Source organism: Cryptotermes secundus, unplaced genomic scaffold (assembly GCF_002891405.2).
Source record: "Cryptotermes secundus unplaced genomic scaffold, Csec_1.0 scaffold110, whole genome shotgun sequence".
Classification (NCBI taxonomy): domain Eukaryota; kingdom Metazoa; phylum Arthropoda; class Insecta; order Blattodea; family Kalotermitidae; genus Cryptotermes; species Cryptotermes secundus.
Window position 1 is genome coordinate 533,372 of NW_019742550.1, and position 16,254 is coordinate 549,625.

The 16,254-nt window shown below is 42.7% G+C and overlaps 1 protein-coding gene across 1 annotated transcript in view; it reads right to left on the reverse strand.

Moving 5' to 3' along the window:
* The window catches only part of LOC111873259 (neurobeachin), a 129,354-nt gene that overhangs the window by 26,034 nt on the left and 87,066 nt on the right, over nucleotides 1-16,254 (reverse strand). Inside the window, exons 5-6 of the mRNA XM_023867819.2 lie at nucleotides 1,515-1,627; nucleotides 249-389 (exon numbers count right to left, since the gene is read on the reverse strand). Of these exons, the coding sequence (XP_023723587.1) occupies nucleotides 249-389; nucleotides 1,515-1,627 (254 nt within the window). The remainder of the gene's footprint in view (nucleotides 1-248; nucleotides 390-1,514; nucleotides 1,628-16,254) is intronic.

The window sequence follows — 16,254 nt, forward strand, 5'->3', positions numbered from 1 at the left end:
AGGTGATAATTCCTCCTGTTAAAGGTCTCAGTTTTGAGAATAGCCAGCCCCAAAGTGAAATTTTTTCATTTCATCAATGTCAAAGTAAAAACTTTCTAAATGTGGAAAGTACTACTGGACTCATTGTGGTTGGATACAATATTCTCATCAAAATACAATGAGAACACAGAGACTTTTACCTCATAGCAATACAATTTGAGACAAAGGACGAAAGACAAGAAGCTCTGAAAGGAAAAGTTTCAACTTACCACTCGTATCAACCAGTTGAGAACGAATGCTGCTGTGGAGTAGTGTGTACCATAATGGAAAGGTGGTATACTGTCATGTTCCCAGCTGTTGTAGCGCTCTTCAAAATATGCTCGCCGACTTGGATTCAGTGCACCAATAGGCTATAAAAATAATTAAAAGGTCTTCAAACCACATAGAATGTGACCTGATTAGCATATGTAATTTTCAGTTAGTAGTGATCATCAGCGGTAATATCACCTTACTTCTGCATATGATTTTCAATGACCATATCTGTGGCATAATTCATTGCTAATCGGGGGGGAGGGGAGGGAGACACAAATAATTGAAAATATGGACAACCCAACAATAATCTGCAGCTGTAATTGTTGAATGTAAAAGTCTGAAACTGTATGCATACTGTCCCATTTGTTTTCTTGTCTTGAAAACCATAAAACTAACAGAAAAAGTGTAATGAGCATAAAATGTATGTTTTGCATTTCTCATTAATCTTTGTTGAAAACAAATGTTCAGGGAGTTATGTTCAAGATATGCACAAAAAGACAAGAAGGTTTATAGTGGTTGCCAAGATGTGTGACCTAAATTAAAACTGATATGGGCTGACAATTATACATAACATTTTTGAGCTTCCAATTTCATGAAACTCTCTTCAGTGGTTCTAGAGCTTTTCTCTGCATGAAAATGGAAGGACTGACTCGGCAAACTTAATGGCTGACCGGCAATGTTCAGAGGGCCTAAACAATGCACAGTCAAGCTGCAGACAGGATAATCAATGCACTGGGAGCCAGCAATACACCCTTTGGTGAAAATTAATTACAGAGTTTAATAAATAATACTGTATATTAAGGTTTATACTATAAATTTAGTACTACACACTGTGATTAAAGTAACAGCATGGACACAAACATCAGCAAAGGAAATGTAAATAGTGACCATGTTTCAAACAACAGTGGATACTACTGCAAAAGTCTTAAGTAACAGCCACATTTGAAACAGCTGCTGTGCAGTAGCAACAACACTGTACACAATGGTCAGACGTTGAATGTACAAAGCATAGAAAAGTAGCATCAAGTCATGATAAACTCTTCCGTCAGTTCAGAGAAACTTATTTCTGAAGATGGAAGCAACTAATCACTGTGAAACACTAGACATTCCACGGTGCTGTGATGGAAAAGACTTAAAATGTAATTAATTTCACTGTGGAAACCTTATAATTGTTATGTTGCATAATCTTTGCTATGCATTACATATTTAGATGGTATTGTTACCTTTGAGAGGTCACGATAATTGCTGGGCAGGCTCAGATCCAGTTCTTTCGTCTCATAATTTGTTAGAACCCATGGGAATACTGGATACTGGTTCAAGTCATTGTATGTCCGACCTGCACAAAACATAAATCCAAACTGCATAAATACTGTGAAAATGTTACAAATGTAACACTTCCTTCCTACATTCCATCAAGACAACCTGTAAAAACTAATTCAGCAGTTAATGAATAGGAATATTTAAGCAATAATAATGGTCACAGTAAAGAGGTTTTTGTTGACATGAAATTACACAGAGTCTAAAATATAAGTGAAAGAACAACAAAAAGTATTTCTTTCGGAAGGTACGGAAAGGAAATTCACCACTCTGCCAATTCTGTTATTTGGATTACAGAACTTCAGAAAAAATACAAAAAAATAGAATATAGGCAGTAGAGATGCGTTCTGAAGTATATTAAGTCTTTAGGAGCAAAATTTGGACAGTAGGATGATTGATGCATGTAGTGCAGTTGGTGGAATGAGATCTGGCATGGGACACTAAAGTACTTGGAGAAAACCCACTCCGGTGCCACAAATGTGTTATACTGTCACGTATTCGGGGTTCCGTGACTAATAATAACGAATTCTGGATTGGATGATTGGATTTACTGACATTTCGATTACAAACCAATTATAACAGCTCACAATCAATGACTGTGTCTGGTTCTCTCTATACCTAACTGGACTACGAGTGTCTTCTCTTCTACTGCGACTGACTTGGTTCTGATTTAAAATCGGTCACTTCTTCAGCTTCCGTTGTCCGCTGGTTAGCACTCCACAGCTGGACACTCCAACTTCTGAATTTTCTTACGATGGATTCACTGAACTCCCTTATGAATCAACCAATCTATGAATTCACGAATCAATTCTTTTTTATAACTCGGGGCGAACCGACGGGGCCTAGCAACTTGCTACCCAAGCAACGGAGGTCCTTCCACTGTTGACTGCGTAACGTCGGGGAAGTGTTTACCGAACCGTTGTCTAGCAATGAACTATACCATGTCTGTTCATTGCAGCAGGAACATGTGTCAATTCCGTAGCGAGCCGTTGTCTAGCAATGGACTATTACGGTTTTCAGGCGTCATGTCACAATATTTCCTGATAGTTTGGATTTGTGAGTGTTCAATAAATTCAATTATCACTCCAAACCCCACGTTTAGTCACTAACAAGTGACAACATGTTTGAGTTATGTCCCTTTCGCTCTAAACAATCAAATTAAATCACAATTAATAACGTTGTCAGAATAAACGTAAAACATTTTCTTTAATTCCCAAGGGGACATTTTCATGTTTCTGATATTGCTCCAGCTGATCACACACACAGCAACCTTAAAATTCCAAAAGAAGCGCTGGAGAGAACTAGACTCCGGAGACATATTTATGGGCGCAGGCCTGCGTTGATTTACGTAATTGGCCTCGGAAATGAAGGATATGTATACTGGACCGTGTTCCTTCTCTCAGCCCCTGAGAGCACGGGATTAAGGCGCCTTTGAACAGGCCGACGGCTTGGCTCTACCGGGCCGGGTACACCCCAATACAAAAAGGAGATGCCGGCAAAACACATTATAAAACCAGGATAATTAATTTGGAAAACACTGTTCTCCGGGCCATAACTTTCATCAGAATCGTGGCTGAACCGTATAATGCACTCCACAGGAGGTATCCGCCGCGGCCCCATCCTCCAGCTCATATATTTATTTATTCCTGATTTATCTGACAACGTTTTCAGTTGTTCAGATTACAATAAATATAATGATATGATGATTACTGAATGATAAGTTGGAGAAGTTACAGAAAGAGGCGTTAGTGGCCTGATTTAAGGTACTATCCCGGCATATGTTTCGAATAAAAGATAAAGTTGTCACTGTGCTTCATTAATTAAGCACTATGCCATGAAGACATATGGGGATGTGGAGGTATAGCTCAACCACTGGCGACCTCGGCACTAGATGCAGGTCAGTGGTCAGCTTCACGCTCCGATCGCTTTATCCCCGGGGAAATCGCCTACGGTGCCCATTGGATAGGAAGCTGTGTGGTCCCCAGAGTCGGTCTTAAAGCTACGGAAAAGATACTAATCTTTCCCTTGCCCTGTGGCCAGAACAGCTGATTCTGTATGTTTTAGTTGTGGTGAAAAATCCCACTAAAGAGTGTGAAAGTCTCATAACAACGAACTTAAAAGCTCTATTATGCATGAGTAACTAAAATTTATACGTAACAATGTAGACACGTTTTGGCATGAAACAATATATCGTGGAATGATCGCAGTTGCACTGCGCGGTTACCATGCCTACCGCTGAATTACTGTTTTGCACAGTGAGTGTTACGCCCTATGTATGTAGCATAACAGACAACTGTAGGTCGCGGTGCAAGGGCCGAGAAGGCACATCCTGTACATTCAAGTAGCACACATGTCTGAATTAACTGTTTGCGACTCAGAAATTATTCTAAAGCTACTCCCATTCTTTCAAGCTTCGAGAATTAAAAAGTGCTGTGTTGTAAGCTTATTTATCTTCAGTATTAGCTACGTTTCTCCTACAAGTTTTGGAAATAAATTTCACAGGTCCATCAGCAGTAATGAGGAATATGTACGATACAGGAATTAATCAGAATGTTGGCAGTAACCGCCCCTCTCCCTACTGTTCAATACCGCTGTATACCGGAAACGATCGTGTGCCTGTTCTAGCCACATCCCATCTTCACAATCCATTTCCGTAACGTCAGTCCATCAGCAGTAATGAGGAATATGTACGATACAGGAATTAATCAGAATGTTGGCAGTAACCGCCCCTCTCCCTACTGTTCAATACCGCTGTATACCGGAAACGATCGTGTGCCTGTTCTAGCCACATCCCATCTTCACAATCCATTTCCGTAACGTCAGTCCATCAGCAGTAATGAGGAATATGTACGATACAGGAATTAATCAGAATGTTGGCAGTAACCGCCCCTCTCCCTACTGTTCAATACCGCTGTATACCGGAAACGATCGTGTGCCTGTTCTAGCCACATCCCATCTTCACAATCCATTTCCGTAACGTCAGTCCTTTAAGATCCTGTCTCTTTCTTCAATTTCTGACAATGTTCGGTGGTTGTGCGACTATCCTCCACTGCCACGTTCTATTCGCTTATTGATTTCAAAACAAGTTTAGGCCTCATAAGGCCATCCATCAAGTGTATTACACGATGTAAATTCTTTCATCGTATTTTTCTCATATTGAGATAAATGACAATTGAAATAATGTTTGAATTTTGATCAGATTTGAGTTAATATCTGAGGTTGAAACTGTGTTGTAACCCGCTGTACGTCTCCAAATGTAGTTGCATGGGCGTTGTCTTGGTGTTTTTTGTTTCATGCATGTTAGTGGTTGATGGATGGAGCATACTGGCTCAAGATTCAGGGTATGGTAATGAATCCATTAAATTAGGATGTGGCTCGACCAGCTGAGTAACTATCGCCTTCTTAAGGAAGACTATGCGGAGTAAAGTTAATTTTTCTTGACACGAAACTCTTTTTTTGGTGTTGCTAATGAACGAAGAGGTGTACCAATATACTATGATTATCGGCAATGACATGAGAGGGGAACTAATTCTGTCGATTGGGCCCAACTGTGTAGGCTTCTTACCCAAGGACGAAGTCCAGTCCTCGAAACGTTGCCTCACTAAAAAAAAGGACAGGATGCTTGGAAAAAAAATCCGTGGCTTTAGCCCGCAAGCGAACTATACCGACCGAGCGACCGCCGCTTGTCGGCGAAGTCAGTGCCAACTTTAGTGGATAGAAGGTGTCGCGTGGTCAGCGCAACGAATCCCCACGGCAGTTAATCTCGGTTTTCTAGACCGGAGCTGCTACTTTTCCATTCAAGTAGCTCCTAAATTATCCTCACGAGGCTGAGTGGACCCCGTTCCAGACCCACTACTTCTCAGAAAATATGGTAGCGCCGGGAATCGAACCCGAGATCTCTGGATCTGTAGCCAGGAAATCTGACCACTAGATAGGATGATCACAGGATGACGGATCATGTCCAAAAAGTTAATAATAGTACAATTACTTTGACATGCTGTAGCAACAATGAAGTGCACTGAACACGAAGAGCCACTTCGGTGACAAATGATAACAGAACGCCTTATGAATTGCAGAGCCCTAAATATCTGTGGATACTGCGCGGAGCGGCCAGAGACAGTACTAACATTAATACCGCCATCTGCACCGGTCGTCGTAGCTCATACAAAGGGCGCTCGGGTGACGTAAAGACACAGAAGACCTCTTCATCAGTTCTAAAAATGACCCGCCAAGCGACTGATGACAGGAATATCACATTGCCGCAAGCACAAATCATTCGTTAACGATAAACTGCAAGAAATTCAGTTTTAGCCTGATTTATTGTAATGATACGGCACGTCACTGTTCGTATGGAGTGCAGATCCGACCTGTAAGTGTGATTAATAGGTACTTTTTGTGCCTAAGACTTCCAGTATCGCTCGTTTTAGCTTACTTTCCTTATTTACAAAAAAAAAAAAAATAAAAGTAGGCTTACGCCCGTGTATCACCCCTTTTCAACCTCTGAATAGCCGAACCAATCTCTAAGAAACTTGGTATTGGTAACGACTCTAATTTTGACACTTCTGGGGGGAGGAAGCGTGGTGAAGGACGAAGGGACCGTCAAGAGGGGACGGGATGTTAACAGACATACTTACTGCGCACATCAGTTAAGAACGTATTGCCTACTAGCGTACTTGTGGGGGCTCAGCTGCACTGAAATAATGCAATTGTTTTGGCTCAGGTAGTAGTTGCTGATCCATGCTGCTACCACTCCTTTAATGATTCCGACTATCTGCATTGCTCACAACTCTCGCACCCGAGCCCATCTCAGGTGCGTACTTCAGAAATCCCTCCCATCAGTCTGCGTGTCTACATGTGTATTCTCTTATCGTTGCTAGGCAACAGCTAGGTAAAAACGTTACTGCGGCAACGAATACACATAAAACAATAGAAGAATTGCTGGACCCGTCATTCTCTATGCGGTCCGTGTTGTACCAGGAAAGCAGGGGATCAATTCTTCCAAGAACTTATTGCATACAATTAAAATCACTAATATTAAACAAGACACCATGATACTAGTTGCTTCATTTTAACATATCCATCATAACGAAAAGTTAGCAGGAATTGTGAACTGAATTACATACCTCGGCGACATACTTTTGTGCACAAATCCTTCACTACAGACTATCTTTGTAAAGTTGCCAGAGGTGACGTAAAAAATTTCGCTTCTTCGCTATGTCTGCATTTCTCAACATACACAACAAACTCTACTCTGAAGGCCGCGCCATAGCTCAAGCGGTTAGTTGCTGGCTTCCCACCGCGACAGCCCGGGTTCGATCCCGGGTCTGGTCAAGTGAGATTTGTGGTGGACAAAGTGAGCGCTGGAGCAGGTTTTCTCCGAGTACTTCGGTTTCCCCTGCCAATCTTCATTCCACGAATTGCTCCACAATCACCCTCACCTATCATCTGGTGCTGGTACAATAGGCCAGAAGTGGCCGCAGTGCAAGGGACATAGTCCCACCCCACTAGCAATAAAAAAAAAACTCTAGTCTGAGGGACATAACTACCAAACACCATGTCTACGTGTCTGAAAGCAAGGGTTTTAGTCAATGAAACGCTGTGTATTTGATGTCTCAATAAGGACAAATACATACCGACACGGAGGCATCTTAAAAACTGTGACGACAAGAATGTTGTAGCATCAGGACTCCATAAACCATAGCGAGCGTCCCTAACTAACCTTGTATACATCGGAGAGACAAGCAAGCTTCAACCAACTGCAGTAGGGCTCAACAGTGCTGCAGAAAGAGAGCAGTTGAGGTTCCAAACTTAAACACTGCCAGCAATAGGAAATGACAGTTTTCATTCATTTGACACCGCGATCTCGACTGAAGGGCCCTACTGGAAACACGGCCATGAATTAAGGATGCAACAGGACCTGGATGTGGAGAATGGGCCAACTGTCCGGCTACTACCTTTGAGAGTCTGCGAAAATCTACGAAAAGCATTAGCCAGGGCATTCAATTTCACGGGCAATATTCCAACCGGGAGCCATTAGTGCAAATAATAAATCAGTCTATAACCTGATCAGGAGTAGCACTGTTTCTTGCACTAATGCATTTACGATGGCACGATTATTAGGTACTGTAACATGACGCCTGAATGTCGGAATAATTCGAAGCTAGGCAACGGCTCGGTGAACGCATTCCCACCGAAGCGAACGCACGCAACAACAGAAGAGAGGTGTTTTATGTGGCCTGCGTTCGTGGCTGCGCGACGGTGCAGAAAACACATCTCTGCAACACAGAATCAACACGCAACAATAGAGGAAGCGAAGTTTTCTGTGGGGGCCGTCCCGAGGCTATATAACGAGGAACTCAGGCAGCTCGAATTAGAATTAAGTTGAGTTCCGGATTTGGCAGTTGCAGCAAAGAATTGAGCCTTCGGAATTGACAGTTGGCAGAATTGGAAATAAATGGCAAGGCATTAGGCTGTGCAAAGAAGATTTCATGTGTGATTTGAAGTGACAGTGAAACTGTTATGAATCCGTTGCCAGGATACGACTAGTGAAGAATAAGTACCCTAGTGTGTGTAATGGTGAAATCTAAGTGTGTAGATCAGAGATAGCGCTGTAATTGCCTGTCGTTCTGGGTGGTCTGTATAAGATGTCAATAAATGCAATCATCTAATCCAAAACCCGTCTATAAGTCACGCACACAATAGGTGGTCTTGGCCAAACATACACATTCGCTTGGAAAGACTGGATTGTTATGAGAAGCCGTGGGGGCATGCGGTAGCGTAGCTGCTTGAGGCACTATGCTACAAGACGGGAAGTCGTGGTTTCGAGTCCCGATGAGGTGGATTTTTTCAATTTACCTAATCCTTCCAGCCGCACTATGGTCCTGGGGCTGCCTCAGCCTCTAACAGATATGAGTGCCAGGAATCCTCCTGGGAGTAGAGGGCGGCTGACGCGTAAGGCTGACAACCTCACCGCCATCTGTGAGCAGACTGTCTAGAAAATGTGGCAGCCTCGACGTCTCACAACCCTACGCGACTTCATGGCCTGTTACAGGGATACGTTTTTTTTTATCATGAGAAATATCGTCAACGTGGCTGATAATACGATCGAGATTCGAACTGAGCACCTTCTGACTTACAAGTACACCACCTTGGTCGGTATCAGCAGGGTGGCCAACTGCATGGGCTGGCAACAGTTCCAGATCAGCACAGTGGTGACAATATTTTGCAGGGAGATCCTCCGTTTTTCCTTTCGTTACGTCTACGTATAGTCAAGCATCTGTCGGTTAGGTTACACGGCTGAATGGTATAACGCGCCATGCAGACTGCGGAATCCTAAGGACCCTATTATACGCACATCAAAGGTTGTACCTAGATTGCCAAACTACTCTTTTTACCTCTCTCATAACGGATTATGTGAGAAATATACCAAATCACATATGAAATTTTCTCGCTGTAAAATCCGGTTAGTTTGTTCATAAACTTTTAATCTTGAACTCCTTTAATCCGTATCCTTCGTGCAGAAGAACGACAAATAAATTATCCTCACATGCAAAGAAAACCCAATTAAATTAGACACTGTACTTATATTCTGGGATCTACGGTCTTGTACTCTGGTAAAAGTTCACCAACGTTTCGGAGGAAAATATTACCTCCTTCTTCAGAGTTGAAGAGTAGACCAAGAAAGTAGCAAGTAAGGAGGAGGTGGCATGCTTCTTGCTTTGCTTACTCCCCGAACCTGAGGATGGACGAGGTATGTTCCTCCGAAACGTCAGCTAACCTTTACCGGATAACATGGCGTTATATCCCAGGGGACGTACTCTCCATACCCACAGTCGTGGGCTGCAACGAAACTCTGTTTCAACAGACGGCGACAATTGTAAATGTCTCCAGGGGCCGGAGGAGACACCAGAGAAGGAAGGCTGCAGATGTAACAACTCCCAACACCAAACCAGCAGACCTCAATAAACTACGCGTTTTAACTACACTCCGGAAACGGAAACGCCCATCTTGTAGCTGCATGTATCGTATTATTAACTGTCATTCACAATGCAAGTGAAATATTTATACAAGATACATTCATTTCCCATTATAAGGCAATATATGGAACTTGTATTAAGTGCTGTGGTGAGACGATCCGGTGGGTAAGTAGTAGAAATGATACTGTTCTGCGTATGGGACATAACAAAACACAATCATAATATAAAGACAGCTAATAACCACCTCCAATGTGTGGCTAACTTCAAACTTGAGGGAACAACAGTACCTATCTATGGCTCTACAGTCTGTTTTGTTGAACCTTGGCCGCTTTTTCAGTTTCTTAATCTATGCACAGTCGGTAGGACTCCTTTCATGGGAGATCAGCCCGTTGAACACATACAGAACAACATAAACACAGAATAAACGTACACAGATATCCATTCCTTGGGTGGGATTCGAACCACGATCCCAGCGTTCGAGCAAGCGAAAACATTTCATGCCTTAGACCGCGCGACCACTGTGATTGGTGGGAACAGAAATAATAAATACTAATTACTTTCACGGGTTGATTAAATTGGGGCAGTGCTTGAACCTAAGAAAAATGAAGTAAAATGAAAATAGGGATAATTACATAAAGAGGAACTTCGTAGAAGAGCGCTATATAATCTGGGTGTGGTATGGTGAAAGTTATTCGAAGTTTCGTTAAAGCATATCGATTCCATTTTCAGGGTTAAAAAGTAAAGCTAAGCAAGAAATCAGCACTGCTGCCTGCTTCGTGCTGGTTCCTTGCTTGGCTTACTCTCGACCTTGGAGATGGAGGTGATGGTCCTTCGAAACGTCGGATGAATTTTACTGGACTACATGGCGTTATATCCAACACGACATAACTCTTCATAAATACAGCTGTGAGAACATTAAATCCTATTCTACAGGGACTTCGAAGTTTGTACGTTTCATCAAACAGTGAGATGGGCATGGCATAGAACACGCATACAAATTTTTAACCGTAAACCTAAAGGTAAGAGATCCCTTTCGGACTTGAGCGTAAATGGAATGATAATAACACAGTGAATCTCAGGGAAACATGGTATGAAATTTACCTAACCTCTGACTGGGATCTCTGAACTCGTTAATGAACCTTGGGGTTACACAAAGAGCAAGGAATTTCTTCATTAGCTATCGACTAGCTTCTGAAGGACTATGCTCTATGACGATAATTGGGAAGAAGGAAAGATAGGAATAAAGATGAACGAAAGGTGCAAACGAAGAAAGATACGGAATATACGCTATTCGTATATTCTGCTGGCTATAATTCTGCCTCAGTCTTGAACTGCGATAAGCCACAGTTCTTTAAGGGACTGGGTTGAACTGATGAAGATTAATGATTAGAGGCGCCCATGATGGATGATATGCTACAACGATATGTTCTTATTTGTTCTTCCGGAACGGGAATGTGCTTCTCTCTTGGAGACAAATTGGTACGTCTGGGCCCTGCTGTCATATGGGTAGTGGTACTGACATATCAAAAGATATGCTCTTCTCTCTAGTTAAATATTATAGCTGCGGTAAGCAACCTGCAGCCAGCGGCATTTTAAATTTGGTCCGCGGGTTATAACTAAATATTTACAGACGATTCGAATGATCTTCCTCCATGCATAAACTTAACAATAATGAAAATAAAAGAAGTGGGCTTACCTCACTGGAAAAGACCTACCCACTTTCTCTAAAGCTCATTTTGACGACTTACATACTTGATTAGTTCCGTGTTTATTCACTGGAGATACCGACTAAGTCACTTTATGATGACAACAGCAAGGCAGTCTTGGTGTCGAACCCCTTCTGGACCCATGACAATATTTTAAATCTATCCGTTACCGCCATAGACGTCTTACAGAGTGTCCTCCCTGGCGAGAGGACGGTTATGACCTTGATCAGATGTCTTAATTTGTGTGTCTTGTACAATCATTCATTTTATAGTTATAATACTTGGGATAAAACACACTGTATATGCCACTCCAAGTTTTGTATAGGAGACTACGCCTTTTTTTACTTATCTCAACCTTAGCGCCATCTGTAAGCAGATTGTCTAGTAAATGTGTAAGCTTCGACGTCTCACAACCCTATGGGCCTTAACGGCCTGTTACAGGGATGGCTTTACTATTTCCTAACTATGCACTAATGGTGGAGCTGGGATAGCACAGTCGGGACACTGATTGGCTACGGGTTGGACGACCGAGAGGTTGGAGTTTGAGTCTTGGTAGGGTCAAGAATTTTCTATTCTCCAAGCCGTCCACATCAGCTCTGGGTCTCACCCAGCCTCCTATCAAATGGGTACCGGAGGTTTTTCCCGGGGGTAAAGCAGCTGGGGCTTGAAGCTGACCACTCACTTCCAGCTAGCGCTGAGGTCAAGAAAATATGGATCTATACATCCACTCCCGCATACGACTTCATGGGGTAGTGCTTAATTAGTTAAGCACAGGGACAATTTTACCTTTACCTCCAATGGTAGTTTATTCATTTTAACGCTCGTAAGCTTGATCGCCTCCATATTTAAGCCGCTTTATATCTTCTGGGTCGTCCTTTGCCTTGTGAACACTTGCAGTGCCATGGCATTGTATACTTCTGTCTGCTGTCCACATGACTATACAATGTAATCAAAAATATGTGGTATTTCGAAGGATACATGCATTTCGCGAAACCTGAGGCATCGTTGCTTATATTTCACGTGGTGTAAACATTTTGCCTGGAACAGAAGCTTTGAATTTTCAGTCTTAAAGGAAAGAGCTAATAAGTCTGATAGTGCTGGCACAGAACTGCAGACTGACAGTTTATATAGCACGCCAGGTTGCCAAGCTGCGTCAAACACTTTTTGATATCCAACAATACCGCAGCTGTAAACATACTGTTGTTGAAATTTATAGAGTTACGTGATCCGCAAGTCTCATGTAGTGGAGTATAATGCCATGACATGCAAAAAACACAAAGCGACTTGCATTATGCATGCTTTTTTCTTGGATGTGTCTTTCAGCTATTTTTACAAAGACTTTCTCGAATGGTTCGCCCACTGTGCACATAAACCTTCAGTTTCACAGACACAAAAACGCAGAGCGGCGACAGCGAACCAATAAAATGCGTAACGTTGCTGGGCACGCAAAATATTGTTCAAAGAAATATTTCGTACACAAAAGTAACTAGATTTATAATTAAATATATCAATTTGTGTGAGTGAAAAAAATAAATTCAGGTTCGAATATGTCGAACTGAAGATACAGGTGTCATCATTTACTTGGATATAGTCACTCAGCAACACCTCAGACAGAAAGAAGAAAAGGCGCCTGGATTGTCGTGGGTGTTCCTGTGTACTGTTTCAGATATTAAAATCTGATGAACTGCAGCGAGTCGTTTGTTAGGCTCTGAGTTCTGTAACAGAACGTTGCATTTGCCTCGTGGCTGATTTATCGTGTGTTCCGAGTACTGCAAATGCTTCCTAAAGGAAAAAAAGACCGACATAAGCGACAGGAATGACAATTTCTAGAGTTGTGGGTGGAGAAACGTGATATGATTGACAGAATTGGAAGAGTGTTGTGCGTCCTCTGTTCCGAAAGTGTGAACTACACAAATAAACAAAACAAAAAAAAAACTACGTGGCTTGTAGTCCACAAGCGAACTATACCAACCCAGAGACCGCCGCTTTGTGTCGAAGTTAGTGCCAACTTTAGTGGATAGAGGGTGTCGCATGGTCAGCGCAACGGATTCCACGGCCGTTAATCTTGGTTTTCTAGACCGGAGCCGCTATTTCCTTGAAATAGCTACTCAATCATCTTCACGAAGCTGAGTGGACCCCGTTCCAGACCCATTACTTCTCAGAAAATCTGGTAGCACCGGGAATCTAACCCGGGACCTCTGGATCTGTAGCAAGGAACTCTGACCACTAGACCACAGAGGCGGTCATTTAATTATCACTGTATGGATTAAATGTGTATCAGTATTATTATTCTGTTGCATTATAGAGAGAAAAGATAGACTATAAGTAACACGACTGAAGTTTCTTCGGCTGCTGTGGTTTCAGGTTAATACCAGGTTGAAACCCCGAAGACCGGCTGCTCTGACGAAGTTATTGCTAGCAGTCCTTTCCTTCAGGCGAATGCAGGAACAGGACCTTAAACTAGACCTCGATGGCTTCTTTCGACACACTACAGCACAACAATCATCTTATCGTTTGACGTTAGAACCCTAGTAAAGAAATCGTCGTTACATAAAATGAATCAAAAACGAAGAAATTCATTGCATATTAGAGTTTATAAAATTTGGAGATCCTTTACTTTTATTTCTAGATGAAATCCTTTACTGGCTACAGCGTCGAACTTCATGCGGCTGTCTAAAACGAAAAAGTTCCCAACAGCAATGAAAAGCGGACAAGGAAGACGGACTACAGATAAAAGCAGAATGTTCTATATTTACATAAAATATATGTCCCGGTTCAAAAATGACGAGATCAGTTCGGATGAACTAGAAAGACCGAGAAAGTGTTTACCAGAACTTTGGAGCAGGCCTTGAGGTAGCAGAGAATTTGTCACGTAGAGACAATGCACAGAGGCTCGCTACGTAAGTCACGGTACCTACAGTCCGTCTGCTCTACGAAGCAGGTACGTCAGAGCTCTTGTAGGCAACCTTGAGGAAGAAACGTCCTGTTTAAATATACCTGAATTGCCCACCGGCGTATAAATACGGGAATATGTTGAAAAAGTAATATAGTAACTTCGTAATAAGGGCCGCGCCATAGCTCAAGCGGTTAATCGCTGGCTTCCCACCGCGGCGGCCCCGGTTCCATCCCGGGTCTGGTCAAGTGGGATTTGTGGTGGACAAAGTGGCGCTGGGACAGGTTTTCTCCGAGTATTTCGGTTTCCCCTGCCAATCTTCATTCCACCAATTGCTCCACAATCACCATCACCTATCATCTGGGGCTGGTACAATAGGCCAGAAGTGGCCGCAGTACAAGGGACTTAATCCCACCCCACTAGCAATAAAAAAATACTTCGTAATAACAACGTAATGGTATACGCCACTAACTGGAGATGATGTGCCCTGGTTTCCATAGTAGATTGAGTGGAGACCGACAAAATGAAGAAACCAAAGGCGAAAATCCAAGTCTGTTGCATAACTGTAACCGGAATGAATCAACAGACAACCCACGTCCTTGATAATACAAAATTATGACGATGATTATAATATAGGTTACAGAATTGCGCATCTAAACAGAAGCGATTAAGTAAACAACTCTCTAAGAGCAGAACCCGAAAGGTAATAATACTCCACTGGGCAGAATTCTGAACCAAACTGCAACCACCACCTGTCTTCAGATAATTTCTTCCTAACATAACATTACTCTTGACTTCATTCTTTTACTTATTTAACGACGATTCTTTCTAATATATTGGTTATGTACGGGAATATGTAAATAATACAGTAGCCTTGCATGATTCGTCAACGATGATTTGGTAAGGGTATCGAAAGAAGTGGTCCTGGCCCATTTGCAGGCACTATAACAGCATTTGCCTGGAGGGACTGAAGAAAGACACAAAAATCCTCAGTCAAGATTGTAGGTATGTGGACCTGATGTTTACTCCGGAACCTCCTGAATACGAAGCAGGAGTGCCAACTTCAGTTTCATCCTACTGTTATTTTCCCACCTTCTCGGCCTTCTTGTGGTCAATTTCGTGGTTATTTCCTCATACAACTCGGTATAATTCCTTGTCCCACTAAGAAATGCACCCGAGCCATCGTAGCCCTAACAAATGTTAGTGGCCTGCATGAATTATCAAGTTCTTTGTTATGTAATACATTAAAATACTCCTTTCCCCCCCCCCTTGGCAGTACAGCCCCAGTGGGCCTAGGCCTACCTCCATGAACTTCTCCGATCACTTCGGTTTTTCTAGATCTTACACTTTCGGTAGGACTCCTTGGGCGGGTGATCAGCTCGTCGCAAGGCCTCTACCTGTACACAACTGTACACATTCGAACCCAGGATCCCGGTTTCCAAGCGAGCGAAGACAGTACATGCCTTAGACCGCTCGGCTACCGTGACCGGCAAAATACTCCTTTACCGAGCCCTTTTTACGTAAAACATTTTCATGATTAAATCTGGCTTCACCAACTTGTATACATCTTCTTTCCTCAAAGCAGGAAATAGGTTTTACAGCCATATAGACAATTTCGAAAGCCGACCACAGTATAAAGAAACTCTGTGGCACATGAAGTGTTCAATTTGCTGCTACGCCGAGCGTACGTCTGAGGGTATCGACAAGACAGGGAGGTGATGCAGCAGACACACAGAGTAGTGATGGAAGGCTGAGGGCTTGCGGCGACCTCGTGACATACTGGGCGCCTAATACGCGGTGACAGACCCCTGCCACTACCGCCACGAATGCATTTTCACTCCCACATTAACTTCTGCAGACTTTCTCCCCTCCTGCTCTCTAATATTCGTTCAGAGTTTGTTTATACCACCACTATCTTCTCGTCCGACTACGGTAAATCAGAAAATGCACCGCGAGTTCCTGAAACATGGGAAAATGAAAGACGACAGGGAAGTGACGTCAAGTTATGTCCGATCTAATTATTTCAGAAGAACTTCGCAGGAAACGATATATTTGGCAAATGGGCTTTTGA